The 27,498-nt window shown below is 30.1% G+C and overlaps 2 protein-coding genes across 7 annotated transcripts in view; one reads left to right on the top strand and one right to left on the bottom strand.

The window, feature by feature from the left end:
* The window catches only part of LOC148303977 (anoctamin-1-like), a 33,529-nt gene extending 15,170 nt beyond the window's left edge, over window positions 1–18,359 (bottom strand). Inside the window, exons 1-9 of one of the 6 annotated variants that reach the window (XM_088269041.1) lie at window positions 18,299–18,359; window positions 17,717–17,949; window positions 11,700–11,945; window positions 8,462–8,619; window positions 3,937–4,105; window positions 2,971–3,203; window positions 1,930–2,090; window positions 1,394–1,626; window positions 335–703 (exon numbers count right to left, since the gene is read on the bottom strand). In XM_088269041.1, the coding sequence (XP_088125167.1) occupies window positions 335–703; window positions 1,394–1,626; window positions 1,930–2,090; window positions 2,971–3,203; window positions 3,937–4,105; window positions 8,462–8,619; window positions 11,700–11,945; window positions 17,717–17,949; window positions 18,299–18,323 (1,827 nt within the window). In that variant the 5' untranslated portion in view covers window positions 18,324–18,359. Of the gene's footprint in view, window positions 1–334; window positions 704–1,393; window positions 1,627–1,929; window positions 2,091–2,970; window positions 3,204–3,936; window positions 4,106–8,461; window positions 8,620–11,699; window positions 11,946–12,250; window positions 12,866–12,971; window positions 13,351–17,716 lie in introns of those variants that run through there. The other 5 variants (XM_088269043.1, XM_088269040.1, XM_088269042.1 and 2 more) reach the window with 5 other exon arrangements.
* A 1,170-nt stretch (window positions 18,360–19,529) lies between these two features.
* cN-IIIB (cytosolic 5'-nucleotidase IIIB) lies at window positions 19,530–25,443 on the top strand. The gene is made up of 5 exons (XM_088269046.1): window positions 19,530–20,092; window positions 21,157–21,316; window positions 21,948–22,010; window positions 23,182–23,311; window positions 24,509–25,443. Exons 1-5 carry the CDS (start codon window positions 19,900–19,902, stop codon window positions 24,845–24,847), a joined length of 885 nt encoding a protein of 294 aa, XP_088125172.1. The 5' UTR covers window positions 19,530–19,899; the 3' UTR covers window positions 24,848–25,443.
* The last annotated feature ends 2,055 nt before the right edge of the window (window positions 25,444–27,498 follow it).

The following is a 27,498-nucleotide window of genomic DNA, read 5'->3' as shown; positions in this document are numbered from 1 at the left end:
AAGTTAAGGACACCCTAAAGAAAAGGAAATTAGAGTTGTTTGACCATATGAGGGAAGGGAAATATGAAGTTTTACATATTATATTACAATGAACGTAAATGCAGTATACGAAGGAGATATATATCCTAGGTTAAAAACTTGAGAGATTGATTCCTTCTGTAGCACTAAGTTGGTGTTTAGTGCGGCTGCAGATAAAGTAAAATGGTATGATAATTGGTAACCATTGTGGAGTGTTTCAATAAGAAGGAGAAGCGGTATTTAGAATTCTATTTGTGACTGTTTAATTCGACACTTATGAGTTTATTAATACTATGTAGATAATAAGTTTTCTTACCTCTTCCTGTCTAAAAGTAAAAACCCTGTTGTACTTAGACGGGTAACCGACAAATTTTCCTTTCAAAAAAGCGATATAAAAGATTGACGAATAGTAGTTGACAAATTGGAATAGATAAATTTTCAATGTGAGGCTATCGTCGAATTCAGTCTGTGTTCTAAGTAACTCCATTTCAGTCAAGTACACTGCCAGTCGATCGTAGATGAGATTGAGTAGCGTGATGGCAAATAAGTTCATGAAGGCCGCGCTGCAAGGCATTATCAAGCTCTTGTAGGCCATGTCGTCAGCCTCACCAAAGAAACTGTTGGATGTCAGTTGAGACATTCTGTACAGCACAACTCCAAACACGGCACCCACTGCCATAGCAATCTAGAAAAAAGAAAAATAATTATGGGTAACAGATTGAATTATTGGCACCCTCTCTTAGTTATTGGCCCTATTCATTTCATATTCAAATACATATAAAGTAATATTATAGACATTGAAATTTTAAATATCGTATTTTTAAGATAGATTATAGATGTCACTGAGCCTAAATGAAAGGAAAGAAATATGGAAATGTTTGGGTATTTACAGGGCTAAAGTGATGGTTTTAATATGTTTTGATAGATCCAGTATTTGTTGACATGGATTTAGATGTGTTTAAAAATATTCTTAATCCCATTTTCATGCTACGAAAAAATGCTGTCTATATAACAATAATGATTTAAATTTTTAATTTAACAAGTCAAGCTTATCTTTGTTAATGGTGAAAACGGATTATTTAACTATAATATGCCTAACCAAACGAAATTGTTTAAATTCTCATATATCAAGTATTACAGAAGCTGTTAGCATAAAAATAATTGTTTCTAATTAGTTTTATACATATCATAAAAAAGTTAAGCAAATACTATAAACTAAACATTCACGTACACAATAAAAATTAATATTTTACAACTAAACCATTAATATGGTTTAGTTGTAAATCACTATCGACTGTTTGAAGGACCGCTAATTGTCGTTTTTGTATTAATATTTTAAATTTATGATAATCAATATGTAATAATTCAGCCTTACCAAAAATAGAACCACGGAGAAGCTAAGCAAAGTGAATGGCAGACGAACTCGCCAGAATGGCACGGAAGGTTCTATGACATGAGTGACGACGTTCAGTTTTCTCTTCTTGGCATTGTTTAGTTTAGCCAAGTATTGTGGGCGGGGGTGCTCAGCTTGTAAATCGAGTCCTGTCAATCCCCATCTGTGCGCTATGTTTGCCGAATAGCGCTTCCACAATTCTAAGTACAATGTACCTAAAGCAGAATGAAATAACAAAATAACAATAAAATTCCGTTTTGATAAATTCATCTGATGGCAAAAATGTTAAAAGAAAAATGTATTCAATGTTTGAAAATAAAAAATGCCCAAGTATTCCTCGGTATTATTATGAGGATAGCAAAGAATATTAATGAAATTGCTTGAATGATTATCAAGTTGTCGAGTGAAATATTGTTTTTAAATCCCCCTCTTAGGCCCGGGTATGCTAAAAAATTGTGAAAATCTAATAAAAAGGTAAGATTTACATAATACGTTTAAAAAATCTATTTTATACATACCCCAAAACGACATAAACACTGCGAAAATGACAGTGAAATTATTGTCAAACAAGTATGTCACTTTAGCTTGTAAGCATGTTTCTTCAAGTTTCCAATAATCACAATAAGCGTCGCATTGGGGACACATTGTTATATTCAGGGTACTGTTGCAAATATCATTACTGGAAAATCAAAGCAAAAAGAAAATTTCAAAAAATAATTTAATACCGATATTTCAAAAACTGCAGTGATGATGCAATTTAAATGAAATACAGCAATGCAGTTAGAATTGTAGACAAGAAGTTTGAATGGCAAAAATACATGGATGGTATATAGTTTCATAAATAGTTATACCACAGTATAAAGTACAGAGGGCGTAAGTAATACGATAACTAACTAAGTCCTAGCCGCGTACGGCTGATAACAATGAGTCAAATGACTTAAAAGTTTCATTGCGTAGTTGAAAATATACCCTCACAGTCTTGACATAACATTTTATATCAGTGTGTAATGATAAAAAAAAAATAATATCTAGTATGAATGTTTCATTTGCGAGCAAAAATTCAACTTTAGTCACCTCTGCGACTCATGTTTATACTCACTTGTCTTAAAACAGGTATTAACATGGGTCGCATGTGAATACTACATACAAAGAAAACAGTATGCATTAGTATATTAAAGAAATTTTATATTGTTTCATATTTTTAACACATTCTTTGCAGGATATGCTTAAAAGCGTCTTTTAAATACTGTTGGTAGAGAGCGGGAGATGTTTATAAGCGTTCTATTTGTTTACTTTTAGTAGAGCAGGAGATACCAAAAAATATTTTACAGATCGGAATCGGGTTTGCGGTTACTTGTGATTAGTATACGACCCTAATTAGTATACTAATAAGGGTCGGGGTTGATGAAAAAACCGCTCAAAAACAAAATTGCTATTTTGTTAGCATTCGATCTTAGAACGCAGTGATCGTGTTAAGCCATATAAGCTCAGTACGGCATGACAAAAGTTAACAATAGGATTGGTTAATAGAAGATCAAAATATCACATAATTTTCTCACCTAAGAGTATTGGAAGATAGCGTTACAAGACCGTAGATAAAGCAAATAATCCCAACTATCGAAGCGGGTATCAGCATATGCGTGTAGAATCCAAGCCAGGTGAAATAAAGCGCGAACTTGACTCCAAAGTAATCCTTAATATTATCGATCGGCTGATAGTTAATCCACTTTGGAATTTGAGCCCACTGCTCAAATAACAAATTTCTCTGCGTTCCTTTTTCCAAATGGTCTCCCTATACAAAGAAAAAATAATATTGAACAAATAACATCTCAAAGATACAGATTAGAACAAAACAAATACAGATGCATAATAATAGATACAGAAATAAGTTCGCATACATACAGAAAATTACTGCAACTAACTTTGTATATGGGAATGCATCTGATAAACACAGCATAAAACTAATCAAGATTTTTTATTGATATCTCGACAAAGATGAAGAATAATATAGAAGTCTAGGCATTAACAGGGCGTACGTCCTGTCATTTGGAGGTTTAAGTAATCATTTTATACACTGTGTAAAATTCACTATTCCATCTCGAGGCCATACTGAAAAACGCATATCAGAAGTGCTTCGAGGATTGGAAAAAGTGCTGGCACAAGTGTATTATATCTGAGGGCGTTTACATTGAAGGAGACAAAATAAATAAATAATATTTGAGAAAATAAAAAGTCACCTTTTCTTTTGGACACCTTTCGTTTATCAAATATAATTTATCAGGACAAGGAATTATTCAATTTTACATTTGTATTGAGTAGCTTGAGTTTAGCATTCAGTCATTCAAGAAAAAATGTTCATAATGGCAATTTTTTTATGTTAGTTGAAACTAAAGGAAGTTAGTTGAAATACATTTTTTTTTAAAACTCAAAATTGATGATTTGCGTCCTTTAATAGTTAGTATAAGGAGTGATAGTATACCTATTTACTAATTTTAAGATATTTTAAAAAATAAATCAATATTTACATCATGTAGCGGGTAAGCAGCATTGTAAACCCCAAGAGACAATAGTCTCTGAATTCCAACATCGAAAACGGCTTCGTGGTCATTATTAAATCGCTTTCTTTCCAAAATGAATCCTACAACACTGATTCTAGTTGACTGCGAAAAGAAATCCGGTCTGTCGACATCAAATCTGAAAAAAAGGGAATAAAAATCTTTATTCTTACTTTTGGTTCACTATTTCAATAATTACCATCTGCCCCTGCCCAATTTTAGGTGATAAATTGGGTAGTAAATATAAGCCTGCTTTTATTATATACAAGAAAGCCAGTTTTCAAAACGTTTATAATGAAATTATAATTGACAATACATATTAATATTTATTATTATTTCAGACACTGGTTGTCAATTTATAAGTGTCTCAACTTGACATGAAATATCTATCGTTCCTCTTTACATAAAAGAAGATGCAACCCGGCATTTGGCTGGCTTAAGCGATCACTTTATACACTTGGGTAACGTTAACCATTCTGCCCATTTTGAACATCCATATTGCATTAATTTTGAAACCTGTATATATGCAATGGTCTCGGAACCTTCCAGATGTGGGTATGATTTTTAATCAAGTTTGGAAGTATGGCTGATTGTAGTGCCACCGTGCTCAGACTTCCATCTTCTTTCATATAAAAAGGAACGATATATGTTTCATATCAAGTTGAGACATCTAGAAATTATAATTGTTACTTGTCAAAATAACTATGAAGTGCGGCCGTGATAGCATTATTAAGCCCCTGCTGTTATATTTGTTTTCTGTGCATATGTAAAAGAAAATGTAAATATTTACATTTATTATAAGAAGCCGGAGAGATATTTTATGTGTAAAAAAACATACAAGATAAAAATGCAATCTAGTCTAGATATTATCGTATTTTAAGAGGCCATGGCACCCCGCGACAGATGAAAGATAGAAGACGAGTGTATGTTTGTGAGTAAAATAAGTGTTTATAAAAAGAAAAACAATTGTTTTCTGGTTATTTTATATTTTCCTGTATCTTCTTATTCACCGAGCAGATAACATACCTGATATGACATGTTAATAATTCAAACAAATGCTTCTGTCACAAAAGTTATCTTTTCTTACCACCCGTTCAAATTAAAAGCTACACTCGGGCGCCAAGTTTTTTTTATTTTATTCATTATTATTATTTAATACAGTTACATTTTTTTTATACAATTTCTATTCATTTTTACTTAATACAATTTTATAATTTTAGTTGCGCTGAGCCTCTCCAAAAAAAGAGACTGAGCTCTTGTACTTGGAGAGAGACTTTTTTATAGTGGCATGTTAAACATTTAAGAAATATATTACTGAGGAACATATATTTTTATGCGGTGCGAGGGAGTTATCCTGTTTAATTATTTTGATTGTATAGTCTGTACATGTTTTATAGTGTTCATTAAGTTTCTTTTTTAGAGTGTTTGTGTCTTTCATATTTTTAATTTCTAAAGGGAGGCTGTTGAAATTTTTAATTCCTAAATATATGTAATTTTGTTGGTACTGTTTTGTATTTGGGTATTTTAAAATTATTTTTATATCTTTGTTTCCAGTTTCGAGAGATGTTTTCTTTAAAAAGTTGTATAATTGATGTTTTTTGTAGATATATTATATTCTTTGTACTGGGAATTTTGCAAAAAGGGTTTGTGTTGAGAATGTTGATCTTTGTTTTAATATTACATTGATATAATTGTTCTTTGTACATACTACTTTTATTGAGTTCATGATATTGTTGTATGCCCCCACTCCCATCCAATTATTCCATATTGGAGTAGTGATGCGTATTTAAAACTATTTGCCCTGTTTATAGAGATGTTAAATGGAAATGTGCAAAATCACGCGTTTTAAATTGGATAAAGGGATCACGTAGAGATAAAATTCAGATTATTCTTAATACCTTTTCCCAGTAGCAGTGAAAAGAGAGCAATAGAAGTTAGAAACAAGATAACATTCTCAATATACCTTAAGTAGAGAAGTGGACACAAAGGTTGATGAAATTCGCCGCTATCTGTCAGCTTTCTCCGCATCCTAATTTACTGATATAAATATTTTTTCAACTTCAAAATGCACAAAATGAATTTAATTTTATAATTATTCTCAAAATATGTACCAAAAAGGGCCGTTTTTTTTACATAAACACAAAATAAATAATAATTGCGAAAACTCCAGTGAAACTGTATTAGTCAATATGGCAGTATCTTTTTTTTATATGGGAATTGCATTTATTATTTAACTTGCTTATTATGTACAAGATTTATAGATCATTAAGTGGATTTTTGTTTCTTCTAACTAAATAAATATGTTTTTATTTAAATCTGTGTTGGGAACAGGAGGGATAATCTAGTGTGGGCCAATCAGGAACTTCTCAACATTTGCTCAGTGCTAGGAGGAAACCACGTTGCACTCCTCAGGAGAAGGCGGACTGTTGACTGTCATCGGCAGACCTTCCGTTCCACTAGAAGCGGGTTCGGCATTTTGTGTCCTAGCCTGGTTTATGTTACCAATGTCCTTCACTATTTTTATCATGTATGATACCACCTCTTGTGACAGTTCCTAATGAACTATCACAGATCCGATGTCGGATATAATATGGCAGTATCTCGATAATCTACGTAACATATGTAAAAATACCTTAAAGGGAGTCTGAAAGGTATTTATATACCTGAAGTATACGCAATATGGTTTAGAATAAATAAATAAAAACCCACGCGTACGCAATACGGATATGTACTCTGTGGGTGTATTTCGTACATTTAATGAGGTAGGGCAGTTAACAAAACCCTGTTCAAAGAATAGGATATTTAGGTAAATAAATAATATATATTATCACTGCTAGCTTTTTCAAGAATGTCATTTGATAAAAATTATTAATGGGCAAGACTTCAGAAGGACTCCATGTAAAATTATTTATGATTTCTGATTTAAACAATAGAATAAGATGAACAATATTTTTACAGTATGCATTGAAACAATAAATAAGAATTGCTATAATAACTCTGTTGAAGTCCATATGAAACATTAACACTGCTTATGTTGAAAAACAATGTTGGCGCGGAAACAATGACTCTGACCAAGCAATCCTCCCATAAGTTGCAAGTTGCACAGAGGAGCATGGAGCGAATTATGCTTGGAATAACATTAAGAGACAAAAAAAGGAACGATTGGATCCGACGCCAGACACAGGTCTGTGACGTGGTAGAGCGAATTGCTTGGCTGAAGTGGAAATGGGCCGGTCACATAGCCAGAATGACCGACGACAGATGGACGAAACGCGTTCTGGTGTGGAGACCGAGGAACCAGAGGCCTCAAGGACGTCCACCGATGAGATGGGTGGACGACATCAGGAAGTTTGCTGGAAGACAGTGGATGGGGACGGCGCAGAATCGGGAGGAGTGGAGGCGGAAGGGGGAGGCCTTTGTTCAGCAGTGGACCTCAACTGGCTGATATGATGTTGAAAAAATGTATGTAGTAAAATATTATCAGTATTATTCTGGAATATCAATAGCATTTATAGTAGAATCGTATCAGAATGTATTTTAGATATCATAATAGACATTTATAAATGTGATGACTTATTGTTCGAGCGTTTGAATAAATACATGTGTAACTAAAATAAAAAACTTAGTATGCGCATAAAATTATAAGAATTTCCTGTATCTGACTGAATTTGTAAGGTTTTTAATTAATAATGGATTTAATTTCTCAGAATTCGATATTACAATGCAACTAAAAATAATTCATCTTGATTTTTATATTACAAATAGACTATTTTAGTATTTCTTTTATCCAGTGGAATCACTTTGTATATTTTGATCACTTTAGAAAAAGTTATTTTTTGACAAAAATAATCGGTTGATAATATTAAACAGGAATAAAAAATAGAAAGTAATGGATATTTCAAATTTCCATCTTATGTACCAATGCATTGCCACCAGAATTGATCAACGATCAAAGGCCATATGTATTATACATAAATTACATATGCAGACTTTGCTGACATACACATAAGTACCTACGCATTAACATTAAATAGTGTAGTAACAAACACAAGCATATTAAAGTTAGTTAAAAATTAACCACACTTTTGCCATAACTTAATCCTAGAGTTGGTCTCACTTATTTTCGCAGTCGTGTGAACAAAATTTGACCTTAATTGCATAATCTTCCTTACAGCTGTGAAAGTGTAAATGTGAGCACTCTACTAGCAAGTACTGAAAATATGTGTATCATTTAAGTACTGAAAACCGCAACAGGTGACCTTGAAAAGGATATTTTAGCGGTTCAAAGAGATGACACTCGGAAGGAACAAGATCTGGGGTGTCGATCCAAATGGACCAATGATATCAATGGTCCAACCAGCCATATTTGCCGTGGTTTTAACTCTTACCATGCGTATGCAAAGAGGAGTAGTCAAACCTAATGATATGTAATGGCAAAATTGAGGATAACTTTCGACTCTCTCTCATATAAAGGAGATATTAATATAAAACTTACAAATAATTTTTGTCTCGACTAAACTCCGCAGTCAGTTCGTGCCTTCTTTCCGGAAAATGTTTTGGATCTAATTTTACAAAATTGATCAATTTTCCAAGTTTTGACTTTACAACATCCACAAAGTCCTCTGGGTCAAGTACATACTCCTGACCAGGTATCTAGAAAAATATGTAAAAAAAAAATAAAGGATATATATATATATATATATATATATATATATATATATATATATATATATATATATTTATATATATATATATATATATATATATATACACCGCAGGACAAAAAAATTTACGAGTTTACTTGCTACCGCACGCCTTGACTTTACTGAACTCTTTTTCTAAGAAATCCTTTATCGATACCTCTTTCTTTTGTTCAATAAATTAAAGACACTTTGTGTCACCTTTCTACAATATTTACATTTTAAAATGTCTCAAGAATTTTGTTTTACCCGCGTTTGAGTGAACATAACACAACAATCATGGAAAGTGCAAAGCAAATGTCGATTGCGATAAAATCCAAAATAATCACACTGTCGCAACAAAACATATCTAATTGTAAAATATCTCGTCGAGTTGGGTATTCAGAAAGTGCAGTGAGGTTTTTATTTAAAAAATTCCAACAAACTGAATCCATAGAACGGAAAAAAGGAAGCGGATGGGGGCGCGCGACATCTGCCCGAGATGATCGCTTAATAAAAAAAATTGTTATGCGCGATCGATTTTTAACGGCACTTAAAATACACGCAGAGGTGCAGTCTACTAGCTAATCAACATTTTCAGTAAAAACAGTGTTCAGGCGGCAGTTGGAGCATGGTTTCCAAGCACGAAGTCCCGCAAAGAAACCATTACTGACGAACAAAATGCAGAAGGCTAGACTGGATTGGGCGAAGGAGCACCAGAATTAGACCTTGGAGGATTGGCAAAATGTTATTTTCTCCGATGAATTAAAATTCAACCTTTTTGGTCCAGACGGCATAAAGATAGTTCGACGAAAACTTGGGGAAAAATACCATCCGTCGAGCGTTCCTCGAACCGTTAAACATTCACCCTACGTCATGATTTGGGGGTGCATGACAGCTTACGGTTTGGGACCTCTAAATTTTATACAGGGTACGATGAATGCCATCCAGTACAAAAAAGTGCTGAAAAACCATCTTATTCCAACAATCGAGGACATTACGCAGTATACCGCGGACCCGATTTTTCAGGACGATTTGGCGCCGTGCCATAGAGCCCGCACTGTGAGTACAAATATTTATTTTTTAATGCACTTTGTAGACCACTTGATACATAATTTATTGTTTTTCTTACAGATCATTGAATACAATGATAAAATTGGCTTAAAATCGTTGACGTGGCCCGGGAATAGTCCTGATTTGAACCCGATAGAAAATTTATGGGCGATTATGAAAAAAAAAGTTGGGAAAAAAAAATAAAAAAACATTGAGGAATTAAAAAAAAACTTGATTCAAGTTTAGGAAGAAGAAATAACATCAGAAATTTAAGATTCGCTTTACGCTTCGTTAAATAATAAAATTTTACATGTTATAAAAAATAAAGGTGAATTCACTAAGTATTAAATATTTTTAAATGTTATAAATATGTTTAAATGTAAAATACCTTAATTTAAAATAAAGCGATTAGAACCTTCTTTTTAAATATGAATAAAAAAATTACATGTCTTTTATTACTCCATCACAAACACTCGACCATAAATGAACCGTTATGGGTCTCTAAGGTTCGGATAATCTGATACCTGGTATATAATGGCAATTTCTAAGTACAATTCATGAGTAAGATCTTTCATTTTAACCTTGAAGTAACGAGTAGTCATCACATATGTTAAACAATACAAAAAAAACTAATTAAATATCAAGAATAATTCATTATGTGTCAATTTTAGTTTTTTTGAGGACTCGTAAATTTTTTTGTCCAGGGGTGTATATATATATATATATATATATATATATATATATATATATATATATATATATATATATATATGTAAATATATATATATATATATATATATATATATATATATATATATATATATATATATATATATATATATATATATATATATATATATATATATATATATATATATATATATATATATATATATATATATATATATATATATATATATATATATATATATATGTATATATATATATATATATATATATATATATATATATATATATATATATATATATATATATATATATATATATATATTATTCGTATTAATAATTTAATTATTAATACGAGGGCGCTAATCTAGAACCTTGTCATAAACGTTTTTTAGCTTTCATTATACTTTTAATGCTCCAGAAAATGTAAAAAAATATTTATGTTGCAATTTAAATAAATGTAGATCTTGATTCACCTTTATTCATTCACGGTTTTTCCATGCAAATCACGAAAAAAAGTGAAAATTATTTTCCATTATTATCATCACATTGCTTATCATTTTCGGCCAACGTCTTTGTAGAAAATATGTGCTACATTTACCGGTCTTTCTTTATTCATTCGTTCCACATGTCCAAACCATCTCAATACTCATTCCTTAATCATACTTATAATGCTTATCTCATTATTCGCATAATTTTTTTTTATGATTTGAACATCTATCGTATATGGATCAGATTATTGCTTTATTTGGAATTAAACCCCTACATACCCCTGAACAATCCACAACTTTACATCTAGCAAATTCAATTACTACACATTTTTTTTATAAAAAAATAATTGCACACACAAAACGACAATAAGGTAAAAGTGACACAAATTGTTATATTGACCTAATTAAGAATCGAACCCCGGACTTCTTAATTTGTAATTAGACATGTGATGTTATGGAGTCAAAGATCAAAAACATAACTAACCTTAGATCACAGGACTTGTTTCAATGTACCTTAATACAGGACTATCGTAAAATGTACGACGATAAGAAAAACTCAAATTTTACCAGAAATGTTTACAATAAAACATTTAAAAAATAAGTGCAGCATGTTTTTTGAGAACTTTATATAAAATACGAACATTAAATATAGGTAAAAAATTAAGATAGATGGTAGTTGTCACTGCAATATTTACATGGGTTGCCTCGGTGCTGCCTATAGATTTGATGACCGACGTAAATTTTACGAATGTCCCGTTTTAAACTAATTAAACTAATGTATTAAACGAACATACCCAGATTACTAGGGTTAAAAACTACTCACCGGTTTAATGGGCATCTTAATTTTCAAGATCTCACAATACCGGCAGAGAACTTCTCTGGGAGCATGAATTTTAACAAAATGCAATTTTTGTTGATTTTCTTCCCTCTCCAATAGCAACCCCTCTTCAATGAGATTATTTTCGAATGTCTCCCGTTTTGATGCTCGAAATGCATTATTGCAGTCAGTGGGAGAGTATGCCAAAACGAAGTCGACAACTTTCTCGCCATCTTTAAACCTCCTCCAAGTCTGCAAATATAAATGACAATATTAACCCATAAAACTAAAACGTTTGCAGTGAAAAATGAGCAATAAATACAAAATGAAGTATGTATACATTGAAACATATACAGACATAACCTAGAAAAGCACTTATAAGGTCAATGCATAATGTACATAAAGCGGTTCAAAACAATATTAAATTGGTTCCAAGGCAATGTTGTGAGGTAAAATACATTGATTAGTAATTTTCAGGTTATTTATATCACAAACAATGTTACATAATTGAGTTTACAGATGTGTTTCACAAGTAGAAGGCAATCTTCCTAACTTACTTTCATCTCACACAGTTGACTGTCTAATTATAGATAACTGTGAGTAAATGTTTCCTTCATAATAATCAACACACAGATACCAACTTTTATTTCACTGTGGAGTGAAATAAAGTGAATAAAGCGAAGCTATATTAAAAAAAGATACACCGGCCTGTTAGCCAAGGATGCTGTGGAATGAACTGATTTGATTCAATTAATATACAAACACTGTCTAATCTACAACACACAAACGTAGCTGTGAAAAATAAAACTGATAAAGACATATGCTTTATTCAGTTGCCGGTTATTGAAAATAACTTTATGCTAATAAGTATGATAAACAATTATTGTAAATGTGTACGAATTGGTGATATCATTTCGAATCATACATTGTTTAATATTTGACTTCTGTATATAGTAGATCTTACAACAGTCAGAAAGTGATCTACAAATAATTATCATATTTGATTGGCGTAATTGAAATATTTTATGTAGTTGATAATTGTTTAAATTCCACTTTGTTTACCCACGTTTAATGTGTTATTTCAGGCATTATTTTCACACTAATCAATCAAATTAAGGTTTAACTTTGTACTGTCAGGAGAAATTCTTGAATATCATAATTAAAAAAACTAACAAACTAAGTTAATATCTCCTAACAGGCATTAGTAAACAATCTTAATTGTTGAAGATAGTAGAGGAGTGTTTAATATATTCTTTTTATGGGTATGAAAGAAAATACTTTTGGATTGTCTTCATTTCTAGTGCAGATTAGATGGCAAGGCCAGTCACCATTTGTATGCTCTCTCTTGAATTTACTGACACTGACTCTCTGTAAACTCAGACATCTTTTGAGGATGAATTTTACCACAAGACAGTACTTGAGATTGTTTAACATGGCTGTATGACTCATCTCACTCATATTTCAATAACAGATACTCAACGATTGATGATAGGATTGTGATGGAACTCAGTATTTATACTACAACAATATGTTTTAAGTGCAATAAGACGAGGTACTCGACTTACCATTCATAACTGCACTTCTTCATATTGAAAATACAAATATATAGAACGCTCCTCATAGATAGCATTAGTTTTAAGTAAACATACAAAGCAAAAGAAACATAACCTTTTTATTTATATTTTATATACCTATACATGCAAAGATTTATGTATATGAATATGTTTTTTATTCATTTTATTTTATTTAAAAACAAAATTAACTGCGAGATGGATTTTAACCCTTTGACTACCAAAATTCAATATATCGGCTTTTGGTACCCTAAAGAAAAATATCAGATCTGTCAGATCTAACATCATGATTTATAAAAGTATCAGATACATTTTAGAGAGTATGTTAGGGATTCCTTGAGGTGAGGGTGTTTAAAAAAAATCGATTCATATTATGCTTTTTTCTTCTTCAATAAGTTAAACATGAATATATAGAATTAAATGATAATTTTTAAATTACATTTATTTAGAATATTACAAAAAAAAATTATAAAATTCCGCCAAAAGAATGTTGTGTAAAGCTGTGATATATTATTCAAATATTCAACATTATGCAATAAATTAATACAAAAATAATACATATATTGCGTAACTAAAAAAAGGAAAAATAAAAATATTTGTTAATTACTTTGTTTGTCCGGTAAACAGGATGTTGTTAATTACGTAGGCACTTTGAGTTTTAGTATTATTATCATGGCGTAAAAAGGAGATGGGTATTAAACGAGAAGCATTTACTTGTTACTTGATTTTATATAAGGTTGCAATAACTCAGGTTGTGAAATTTTTATCTTGCCGAACAACGAATGTAAAAATTGATTTTTTTCAACAATGATACAGAGTTTATGTATTAATTTTAAATCAAACACAGATTTTTTGAGTCTACTAAGTTGTATTTTATTAACAAAAACACATAAAAAATTATACTGTGACAATTGTTTCGCCTTGTTAGGGCATTATCAAACGAATGTGAAGATCAAATGGACTACGGTCCTTATGTAGCTATACAATTCTAAGTGACAGTTTTAACACATGCAGCAATAATTTATGGGAGACAACAGTAGCTAATGGGGGATGTAGGTATTAGCTACTGTTGTCTCCCATAAATTATTGCTGCACGTGTTAAAACTGTCACTTAGAATTGTATAGCTACATAAGGACCGTAGTCCATTTGATCTTCACATTCGTTTGATAATGCCCTAACAAGGCGAAACAATTGTCACAATATAATTTTTTATGTGTTTTTGTTAATAAAATACAACTTAGTAGACTCAAAAAATCTGTGTTTGATTTAAAATTAATACATAAATTAAAATGGAGTTCTACAAATTAAATGCCAAATTAATAAATAAATGATACAGAGTGTTTATAAATTATCTAACACATTTTACTTCTGAATTATTTATGTTGAAATTGCGGTATTTTTGGCATAGTAACCTTAAAAGTCCCGGTAGCTAAAGGGTCAATGGTTTATTTTTAGTATTCGAGGTAAGTTTATATGTAAAATAACATTTGTTTCATCAGAAAATAAGAAATAAATTATCGTAATATTTGACAACTCAATATCAAGATAAAACATTATGTAATCAACATCTTTGTCTTTGACTTCAGCTTTAATCTTTGAATTTTTCCCTTGTCCTCCCTCCCGTCCCTCCTCCAGGTTATTTTTACAAGTTTACAAATGTGGAATTTTGTAATTGGAATAGTACAAGTACTTTACAACATTTTGAGTGTGTCCAAATACTTGTTCACAAAATCTGGATTATCTCCAATTACAGGAGTTATTTTCATATTATTTTTTGACATCTCATCAAAGATGAAGAAGAATATGGAAGTCTGCCCGTAAATGCCCAGACTTCCATATTCTTCTTCATCTTTGATGAGATGTCAAAAAATAATATGTACAAGTACTTGTTTTGTAATAATCGTATATTTGAATGACTTGATGTAACTGTTCTATTAAATTCCAAAATTAAATTAAATTAATAAAAATATTTTTAAAAAAATTATAAGTTATTATTTTAAAGCAATTAAAAATTTTTTTAAAGACAAAACTATTTTGTAAGTTATATATAATGGTTATTTAAATGAAAAGAGATATATTTTTATTTACCTATCAATATATTAGTTTTATCAATACATTAACATATTTCCCAATAATAATCAACAAGGATAGTCTGAAGTTTATTGTATCTAAAATATTTAGCTTCAGCCAATGATTTATATGTTAGTATAAGTGTGTGTGGGATAACTAAGTATATAAGTATCAGATATAAATTAAAAAATATAATACAGATAATACAAAATTGATTGTAAAAATGTACGCAACATGATCAGATATATATGTCAAAAAATGTAAATAGATAGTAAAAAATTGATAATAAGAAAGGACCAAAATAATTGCAATGTTTTAAAAAATATATTATGCAGTATCATCACTGTTTGGCTACTGCATATCGCTCACTCCTTTCAAGAACGTCATTAATCAAAAATCGTCAATTTTGAGTTATGCATGTTTTCAGAATGCCTAGAAAATGTACTATACCCCAGAAAAAGAATCATATTTTTAACTTAATATTTACCCGCTACAGGGGAGAAAATGTTGTTTTTTCATTTTGAAGAAAAGGTATTGTTTAATTATTTTTTTAAATAAACTAAATATTTTTCAAATGGAGAAAAAACCTTCAGGTTTTACCTAAAAATATCTGTTGCTCAGAAAAAAGTTCAATAAGTGGCTTAATATTTATTTTTAATATATTGTATTATATTTTTTAACTTTAAAAACGTTCTCCTGAAAAATCAAGTTTTTTGATTTATGACGTTCTTGAAAGGAGTGAGCGATATGTGAGAAAAATGGTGACAATTCTGTCATGAAATAATTGTCAAAGAGGAAATAATGTATGGTACTTAATATTTTCTGTAATAAATCCATTTACTACTTTGTGGTTAAATACAATATAGTTAGAATAAATCATAAATATTGTTTTAACCACTTGAACCAAGTACATAATATAATCTCTTGACGAGTTTCAGAGATACTTGAAAAAGCTGGTTGTTCAAATAATCAAAAGAAATTATAAAATATTAAACAGTGGTATTATAATATATCTAGTGTTTTGTACTATAGGCAGACAGTTCAGAATGTATAGTGACTGGTAACGAGACTTTACGTAAACAGGGATGATAATCTTTCCAATATTTAAACTTAATTTTGAAGAATGACTTACTATGAACTAATATTGCAATTCATATATTGAAAATATCAAATACTTGGATAACACATAACCAGAGTAGTGCTAATACTTTTTCTTCTAAAAAAGCATTGTTAATAGTGATGTTATTATTTGTATTTTTTTTAAATATATTTATTTCCGTACCACCAATTAAAAAATAGCTTACAACCCACCAAACCAACCAAAAATAAAGAATATGAGAAATGTCGATTATTTAATAATCAAAACATTAGACACGAAATTCACCAAACTACCATACTCATAGATATTTAAAAGTAACATTAATGTATAAAAGTAATGATATGTTTTGTGTAGATTTTCATAAATTCAGCAACCAGTACAGAACTTTGAAAGTCCATAAATTAAAATTTAGTTTAGCCATATATGGTTGATTCTAAAATATTAATTAATTAAATGTTTTTAACTAAAACAAATCCACCCCAAAGTTATTTAATTTTTATTTAGTCTTGTAATAATATTGACAAATAACAAAAATAATATTGCAGGGTAACCGATTGAATAATTGACACCCATGCAATCATTGACACTACACCAATGATTGACACTTGATTAAAGATATGATTGATTGATGTATTGTTTTAGTTTGTCAAAATGTACCATGTATTATGTAAAGAATTTAATATTGGCATTTCCAACAGAATGCAAAACAACAGTTGGTGTTAGTGTATAACACCAATCTGGAAATGAAACTTTTAACTAAGTAACCCAGATACACACCCCCGTTCCCTCAAGGTAACTTTAACTTTAAGAGCATACATAAACAAAATTAGAAATTTGAATGCTAAGTTTGAAACATTATTTATAAATTCAACGATATGACAGTTTTTAGATTAGAATAAACCTCTCAAAAACAAAATATTTGATAATATGCATTTATAAGTAATATTAAAGGAAATAAAATAAACTTCACGGGCTCAATTTCAATCCCTGATTTCATTAAACCATATACTCTATTCTTGGCATTCACCTCCTTTTTAAGTTTACATTTTCGTATAATGTAAAAAATATTTACATACAATCAAACACTACTAATATTAATAATATAAAGTATGTTGGAAAAATTATATTTATTTTATGAAAGGGAGGTTGAGAAACTAGATACTTAAAAAAAACAGAATGGAGTAATATGTAACCTGATCCCACAGTCAAGCAAGATTGAACAAAAGTGCATTGTGTGGTTAATCATCCATCTTTTGCAAAGATGGATAAAATGTGTGGTTACCCTATTTTTCCACTGGGAATAAAGTGTGACAGGCTTGTTCTTAATAAGGTGGTCAGAAACCTTATCAACTATTTCCTTGGAAGAAATAAGAGCAGAATCCTGCGACGTGTCCGGGATGTCCATGTCTGGAATGCCTTCCGCAGAATGGTAGACTGTAAAGTGCGAGAGACTCAACAACTGCTTCTTGCTTTTCAGAGACGTTAGCGTCGTCGCAGAACCCAAGGATAAGGCGTCTGAGAAATAATCGTCATCGTCACTCATTTCAGTTAACAGTAATCAGTTTTTGTGATTTTCGGAATTAGACATGTGTGAAATCATTTGTGAAACATATGGTACAATAACGTTGAAATCTCATTCGGTCAAACTAGAATCTTGTTACCAAAACGGATACGGCAAATATACACATTTCTGTTAGTAAAAACGGGCGTGTCAAGGATATTTTTACATATTGGTTAATGCTCGAATATTATCATTCGAGTAATGGTAATAAAAACAAATTTCACAAAAACTGTACTTTGTAAAAATGCCAGAAACTTTATGTATAAAAATAATTAAATATAAAAACACAAAAAGAGCCCAAACCGAAAGCCGGATGACACAAAAACATCAACGTGCATACGTCAGTAATGTATAAAAAACACGATATGTCATAAATCAGTCAAGTAACAAATGTCATAGAGGGGTTGCCAGATAACATATTTGTAAATTATATTATGTAAGAACTAATTTTTTTCTCTACATGTATGCAGTGCCTTGTATATATATATATATATATATATATAATAACAATAGATAGCGTGAGTGGAGATTGCAATCTTGCAAATCTGTTTTTATTTTATTATTATTATGTAATTAATGCTACAAGCTAACAAACATTAGTATTTTAATCAGAAAAATCAGATTCCATTCCAAAAATTTTAAATATACGAAACGTTTCGTTTTTATTTTCAACATATACTTAAATTCTAATGTTTTAAAATTGAATCACAGTTAAGTTTTATCGTTTTTATTTTAATAGCTCTATAAATCTTATTCTTAGAACGCACTATTGATAAATATGTCTCTTACAGTGGGCTTCGGACCAAATTCTGAGAAATCGATGTCTGAACTAAACCTGCAGCCTGATCAAAATACGAGCATACTACATATTTTTTAATAAAAGGGTTCCAATTGGATGTAATGAAAATGGATCCATCTTGTTTTTATAAATAAAATACGGATAGACAAAAATGCAAGTGTGTCCAAGGCCTCTTTGAATTTAAATGATATTTAATATTTTTGGATGAAATCGTATGCATCCGAAAATTAAATATCGAATCCAGAATCAGTGTAGAGTTTTGATTTCTAAGTAACAAGTTGACAATAAAATATTATAAGAGTTCCAAAAATATTTGGATATATATAGATAGGTATAAGGTGCCTTTATGTTAAAATTTGAATAGCTAAAGCATCAACCCTGAACTCTGAAAAATAATGATTTTACCTTGTCCCTATCAATGAGATGTGAAAATGAGAGGAATTTTCAATAGTTTGGCGCAATTTTTGTAAATGGCTCGGCCAACATATTTAATATTTGTAGCAAATCGCATTTGAAAACTTTAATGAGTTCTGTCGATTTTTTTTTATCCCAAAGTTCATCACTGTTTTCTTAATATAAAAATTGGACATCGATATTACTAGTTAGGTCATTAGATTAATGTCACGGTGTACTTGTATTGATAACTCTAAAAATAACAACAACAACATTAATAATATAGTGAAGGCATTTGCACCACATATATTTTTATAGTTTGGCAACATTATTAAGAAAATTAATAAATTTTTGAATCTCGGAAAATTCGCGTTTGAGCGGATTTCACTTATCGATATTTATTATTAGATGTACGAAAATAATAATAATCTGTGATTATTTATCATTCATTTCAATTATTATATATGACATTGCTATAAAAATATTGCTTTATCTTCGGTTTACTTATTTCTGTTTTCTGTCATTCTGAGTAGTGAGTGGGAGTAGCGGTTCTGTCCCAGACAGCTGCTGTCGTTAGTAGAAAACTACCCTTCTGTCACTTTTGTGTCGTCTTTTGTCTTTTCGAGGATTCTATATAAATAAGTGGTCTGTGGAGAATTCGCAGTTTAACGTAAAGTGTCATATTATTCGTTGTTAAAGGTAGCTTGTAGTCATGGTTGTCAAAATAAGCGATATTATAGCATTGCAAGCGGACTGCGTTAAGATAAAGAACGTAGTGGATCTTGAACAAAAACTAAACATACTGGTGAAGGATGGTAAAAACAATCTCCATATTATTGCTGATTTCGATTGCACATTGACAAAACAAAGGGTTGATAACGGGACTAAGCTTCTCACCAGTTTTGGTAAGAGTTGTTTTTTTTCTCTGTATTTATAAGATTTATCATTAATGAAAAGGAAAAATATGTGTGAAAATTATTCATTTATACATTAGGATTGGTACCGGACCCCATTGTGCACTGCTAGATTACCTTCCGCTGATAAGCTTTTGTTTGTAATCTCTTATTTCATTAAACCATATACTCTTGTTCCTGGCATTCACCTCTTTTTCATGTCTTTCTCTTAAATAATGTTGGAATAAACAAATAAAAGAAGTGTTATATTTATTTATGAAGTAACATTGTTAGCATTTTTTTGTTAATACAACAATCATTTACAAAATTGAGACAAAAGCGAAAATCACACTTGGTTATCAGCTGACACATTCTTCTGCATAAGTCGGTTTTTGGTTTTAACCAAAATTATTTATCACCAACATTTATTGTTAGCATGGTGAAACTGCTTTAAATTTTAATATTTTGTATGAAAATAACAAAATATAATTATTTGGTACATATTAGATACACTACATTACATCACAAATTTGAGTTATGGAAAAATGATTGCCGATATCTTCTTCTTCTTCTTCTGCTTGGTGTAGGCCTTGTGGCCTTTTTTAAGAGGGAAATAAAATCAAAATTATAAAGGATTACCAGTATCACTGATAACACTGGCCAACAATGATTTTGTAACTGAAATTTTGATGACTGATTTGGGCTAAGTTAATCGTTCTTATTCAAAGTATATATGGTGACAAGCTTGTATCACGTCAAGTTTTGATGTTACAGTCATATTATTGTTTGTATGGACCCCATACGTTGAAACCGTAATAGTGGTTGGTATCTAGACATGTTTTAGTCAAAGGTCTAAGGGATTAAAAAAAAGTATTGATAATTATGGAGTAACAGTGGAAATAATAAGATAAACTTTAGTCAATATCAGAAATAAAATATCCAATACTAAAAAATCTGACGATCATTTTTTAATTTAGCTATGCAAAGTGCAAATAAAAGTTGTAAATTGTTGGCCAGTGTAATTTTTATTTTATGTATTGTTTTAACTACATAATTGTAAAAAAATCATTTTGTAGGTATGTTCAGTGAATGTCCGTCGGTACCAAATGATTACAGAATAAGAGAGAAAGAGCTATGTGATATTTACAAGCCAATAGAAAATGACCCCACACTTTCGGTTGAAGAAAAGACTCCCCACATGATTGAATGGTACCGTATAGCTAACCAACTTCTTCAGTAAGTGCTTTTAAATTTTATTTTGTTAAAAAAAATCTTTCATACCTTCCTTCCTCATTCTCAATTTTCTACCTATGACTCTCTAAAAGACAGCAGGTATAGGCTATGCACTGTGAATGTATAAAATTATATTTAAGTAACCACATTTTATTTTTTAAAAGCAGGTTTTCTGTATTATTAATTTAGCAATTTGACCGAGTGGGTAAAATATATTGCTCACTCCTTTCAACGTCATATGTAAAAAAAACTTGAATTTTTGAGTATTTTAAAGTTTAAAAATATAATTAAATGTATTAAAAATAAATATCAAGGCACTTATTGAATTTTTTACTGTGCAACAGATCTTTTTAGGTAAAACCAGAATGTTTTTTCTCCATTATAAAATATTTAATATATTTAAAAAAATATAATTAAACAATACCTTTTCTTCGAAATGCAAAAACAACACTTTCTGCCCTGTAGCGGGTAAATATTATGTTAAAAATATGCCACTTTTGCTGGGATATAGTACATTTTCTGGGCATTCCGAAAACATGCACAACTGAAAATTGACGATTTTTGATATATGACGTTGTTGAAAGGAGTGAGCGAATTCGTTTTATTTATTTCTAAAAAGGTTTTTTTTTTTCAGAGGTTTCAAATTTCCATTCAATGAAATTGACGTTATAGGAAAATATGTGGTCCAGAACCTTCGGTAAGTGTTCATAACTTTTGTCCTTTAGTATTTGTTTGTGTTTTCAAAGTGATTGAACGTCCATTAGCTAAACAAATATGTTGCAAAGTATAAAATTATTTTGTTTCAAATGTGTTGTTGCAGCAATTTTATTATAGCTTACGTGGAGTTCACTTTATTATAACGATATGTTTATTTCTGCAGTAGATTATACACAATTAGATGTTATTATTTAGATTTTATAGCAAAAATAACCTACTCATTATTTCTCTAATACATTTTTACCCCTAATTAACATTATTATTAATTATTTGTTAGCAATCAAAAAGTTGATAATATTAAGACACGTAATTGTATACATACTTATTTATGTTATATATTTTTATCACGTTAATTATTTGTAATGGAAAAAAATTATCAAGGTTTTTTTTTTTTTTAATAGTACGGATAGTATTTTGAATGTTAAATAAATAGCTAAATAAACGATACTCAATTCAATTTTTTTAATCCATTACTTAAGGCCAAGTATTTGTTAAATAGCAACTGAATTTTCTTTAATTTAGGCAACATTTGACTTAATTTTTTTTTTAATACACTGTTTTTGTATTAAAAAATAAGGTTTTCTTCGAAATAAATTTATTGTTTCAAAAAGTTTGATGAGTTATTAAAAGGTTGTAAAAGTTATGAAAGTTGTAAAAAAAATATATATTTTTCATTACATACTCTAAAAAACACTCAAAAATCCAATTTGTATTCTATGAAAAAAATTGGGCGTAACCAGACGTCAGGCTCCATGCATTGCCGGAAGCCAACTGAGTTTTATTAATGCAAGTTTGGCCTTAAATAATATAATAATAAAACCCTTATCCGCACCCCAATGGTGCATAGGGCACTGCGTCATATAAACGCAGTGTTATCTTGATCGTTTACACATGAAGGAAAGGCGATCAGCCCTCCGCTTCAGGTACCAGTCCAGGGTAATATTGAATAAATATGACAGTGAAAAAATCACTTATATTTATTTTACCCCCCTTGGGAATCGAACCCGGGACCTCCAGAACGGTAGCCGAGCGTGCTGACCATTACACTACGGAGGCGGACAAGGCCTTAAATAGTTGTATGAAAAGAGCCATACATAGGTATTGTTGTTTTTTTTTTAAATCAGTGTAAATATTACTTTTATGATTTTCAGAGATGGCGTGAATAAAATGTTTGAAAAATTAGAAAATGCAAATGTACCAGTCTTGATATTTTCTGCTGGTTTGGGAGACGCGGTTATGGCTGTTTTAAAACATTCAAATTGTCTCTCCCCCAACGTAAAGGTAAATATCACTTTGCTAACCAACTTTAAGAATCGTATTTTCATTTTAGTTGTGACATCATGTTAGTCGTCTGATCACTGTTGCGAAATTTACCATTCCATCTTAGTTATTTCTAATTTCGTATATTCATCCTTGACTCGAATATGCACCTACACACTAAACTCAGTTTGTTAATTTTGATAATCAATAATCCCATATCTGAACTCATTATTGGCACCACATGAACATCAATTTTATTTGTTAGGTACAAGCTTTCACTATTACTTTATACATTTATATTTATAAATTCGATTCATAACCATCTTAAATGGCCCAATTTTTTTAAATTATCATTTGAGGTAAGCACTTTACATCACCTATTTAAAACTAGATTACAATTTTGTCATATATTTTATACGTTCTGAGATAATGGAGATAAAATAGCCTGAGCTATTAATGCTGCAATAATGTATGTAATTAATGGATTTATCTGTAAACATTAAAATTATTTACGTATCATTATAAAATATGCATATACATACTATATTGAAAATAAATATTTATTTAATTCATTTTGCAGTTAACAGGAATCGGATCCGCAACACCAGATTTATCCCGTTAGATTTATATATATTTTATATTACTTGAATTCTCAACACATTTCAAACGGGTGTTTTTTACGCCTGCGGACCACTGGTGACGGAATTTGATAATTGTGAACATATAGTTTAGAGCTTAACAAGGAGATTGGTACATAATATTCATATAAAAACGTCTAATAATTTCTTATTTTTTGACTTTGAAATGAGGCCAGCGCAGAAGGTAAAAAATACCCTTCCCGGCCTTAAATATCAATCAACCGAATGGGTAGAAATACCTTTCCCGTCCTTAGGGTGTTAATATAAATCAGTGGTTCTCAAACTTATTTCGCCTATCGTCCACATTGAAAATTTATTATTTCCAGCGCCCCCTATTTTTTTTACTTTACCACATCTTAAAAACCACCATGACATTCATTACTTCAATTCTAAATGACAATTTTTTTGTGTCCCTGGGTACCGCCCCCCTCTAGGCCACGAGCACCCACAATGGGGCGTTATTTTGAGAAAGCGAGTTTACTCACTCATTTTTACGGCCAGTCATGCTAGCATGGCAATAGAGAGCAAGTAAACCCGCTTGAGGCTAAACTTTTTGGTTAAAATTAGTTAATATTTTCAGGTGATATCAAATTTTTTGAATATTGAAGAAGATGGTATCATAAAGGGCGTGAAAGGTGAAATTATTCACATATTCAATAAGAATGAAACGGCCATCAAGGGAACTGAATATTACGACATGATTAAACATCGCCAAAATGTTATTCTACTGGGAGACTCCATTGGTGACGCCAAAATGGCCGACGGGATGGATCACAGCACGGCCGTTATCAAGATAGGTTTCCTGTTCCACAATTCAGAGAGGAACTTGCCACAGTATATGGACAATTTTGACATTGTCATTGTTGATGATCAAACAGTTGATATACCAATGGCCATTCTTGATCTAATTTTGGGCTAAATTGTGTATTTATTGAGAAAATAAAAAATATCTGGATGCCAAATATATTTCTACCCAAAGCAAAATTATCTTTTGTACTTTTATTTTTTTATAAAATTTGAATTCTTTTCGTTGGTATAATTTTTGTAACAGGCTACAGTGAGTATTTTTATATTTTATTTTACCTAACTAATATTGGATACATATTTTTTAAACATTTGTTTTTTTTACATGAAAATTCATATTTTATATAATTCAACAAGTAAAATATAGATTTTAAATATTTTTAGTAATAGTCAATGTAAGGAATAATTGCTTAACCAACCACCTATCTTGATATATTTATCATATTATTTATAATACTCAGTACCTTAACTTAATATTTACTTAATTTATTATTGCTGAATTTTGATTGAATTCACTTTACTCACACTACCCGGTCACACAGTCTGAGACACCTCACCTGAGCCTGCGCGTTTGGTATATAGTTTGTACAGCAAATGTCGAAACATTTCAACCTCTATTTCTCTGGACCGAGTATTAACATCGAAATATTATTTTTTAACTTAAAATGTAATTTATTCTACATGATATTAAAATCTGTACAAATAAAGAAATGTATTGTTTCATACAGTGAATGATAAAATTGGGCCCTGTGAATCACGACAGCTACCGTAATTATAAAATCACATTTGTATCTTTTTTGTGATGTGTATCACAATAGTAAATTGAGCATTTGTGTTTGAGAGAAAGACATATCGCTCACTCCTTTCAAGAACGTCATAAATCAAAAAACTAGATTTTTCAGGAGAACGTTTTTAATGTTTAAAAATATAACACAATGAATTAAAAATATCAAGCCACTTATTGATCTTTTTACTGTGGAACAGATATTTTTACGTAAAACCCGAAGGTTTTTTCTCCATTTGAAAAATATTTAGTTTATTTAAAAAATAATTTAACAATACATTTTCTTCAAAATGCAAAATCAACATTTTCTGCCCTGTAGCGGGTAAATATTAAGTTAAAAATATGCCTCTTTTGCTGGGATATGATACATTTTCTGGGAATTCCGAAAACATCCACAACTGAAAATTGACGATTTTTGATTTATGACGTTCTTGAAAGGAGTGAGCGATATGCACAGTTTAGTTGTTATAATTGCGCTATGCAATGTCAATGTTAATACATACTACAACTATTTGAAATGCGTTGATCGCGTTGACTGCATTTTAGTTACTTTTTCAATAGAAGTTTGAAAATAAATATGATGCTCAAACAAAATGGGAAAATGTGAGTTTGAAAATATTTATTTTTGACGTGATAAAGTTACTTTTTATTAATTTATTTATTTTAATTTAAAATATGGTAAATAAAATGCCTGATTAAAGTGTTTTAAGCAAAAGGGTTAAATTGTTTAAAATAAATAAAATGTGAACCATGTACAATTTCTCTTATCAATTTTCCGTAAATATGTGGATTGCATAATATGTATTGTATCTCATGTGAATGATTATGTTTTTAACCTACTCCAATCTTATAAAACAAATATTTATATGTATTAGTTTTCTTGATTGTGATTACTCAACGTAATTTGTCATGTGTGGATGATTTTTTTTGTGCCATTGTTATACGTAAGCATAAACATATGCTTATAGGGTATTTTAATAAAAATTAAACACTTGATTAATCCACTTAATTGAGTTTTTTTTATTTACGACTAGTTTCGAAAACGACAGTTGTTTTCATCTTCTGGTACAAATTAAAATTAGTTTTAATTTGTATCAGAAGATGAAAACAATTGTCGTTTTCGAAACTAGTCGTAAATAAAAATAAAACTCAATTAAGTGGATTATTCAAGTGTTTAATTTTTATTAAAATAATCATGTCATTCCACAAAGTTAATGCTGAATCAATAAATAATATGTTTATAGGGAATAATAGACTTAAAACGCATAAAAGCAAAATGATTATTATTTTATGGCATATGATTAGATTTTTTTAAATCATGAATGATATTTTGTGAAGTTTTAGGCCTTTTTATTATATTGTAGCTTTTCATAAATAAATATTTCCAGTTCTACAAAACTATCTCAGAACAAATGTAACTGGCATATATATGTATTGGGTTGATGAAAACTAAAAACCTTTTGTATGCTTCATAAATTTTTCTCTCTGAATATAACATCCATTTTGTTGTTAAAAATGATACTTCATTATAATGTTGTATTCAGTTTTAGTCTGGCCGATAATATGTAGTAGAAAGCCCTTATAATAATGTGATTTATGTATGTCGTTGCTTACATTTTTCATAAAATTACGAGCTATAAAATTAGATAAACTCTTGTTTGTGACACCACTTAGTCAAAAGCTGTGTTTTTTAAGTTTGTGTGACACAATTTCGACCTTCCCTTTTAGGTGATCCACATACTTATTTATCTCTTTCATTCTATTATGGTAGCGATGGTTTAGAGCTACATAAATCATAATAATGAGGGAAAACTTTATTTTGTGATATAAAAATGTCTCATCATATTTTTTGTTTATTTTCTATCTTTTCTTATAAGGTTCTTTTTTAAATCTTTTTCAGAACATCTTTGTATTTTATTCTTTCTATCAAGCTATTCTTCCCATTCTTCTCTAACACCACAACTCAAACACTTATATTTTCC

This window comes from Brachycentrus maculatus, unplaced genomic scaffold, assembly GCF_059751285.1.
Source record: "Brachycentrus maculatus isolate JH-2025_06_01 unplaced genomic scaffold, ASM5975128v1 h1tg000336l, whole genome shotgun sequence".
In the NCBI taxonomy this organism is placed as follows: Eukaryota; Metazoa; Arthropoda; class Insecta; order Trichoptera; family Brachycentridae; genus Brachycentrus; species Brachycentrus maculatus.
Note: the sequence above shows the minus strand (reverse complement) of the source record. Positions and strands in the feature narration are given on the sequence as shown.

Bases quoted from the DNA above. Each gene is read 5' to 3' on its own strand.
- cN-IIIB (XM_088269046.1), top strand. From the start codon at position 19,900: ATGGTTGTCAAAATAAGCGATATTATAGCATTGCAAGCGGACTGCGTT. The intron at 21,317-21,947 runs GTAAGTGCTTTT...TTTTTTTTTCAG, and splicing joins ATAGCTAACCAACTTCTTCA to AGGTTTCAAATTTCCATTCA. The intron at 22,011-23,181 runs GTAAGTGTTCAT...TATGATTTTCAG, and splicing joins TATGTGGTCCAGAACCTTCG to AGATGGCGTGAATAAAATGT.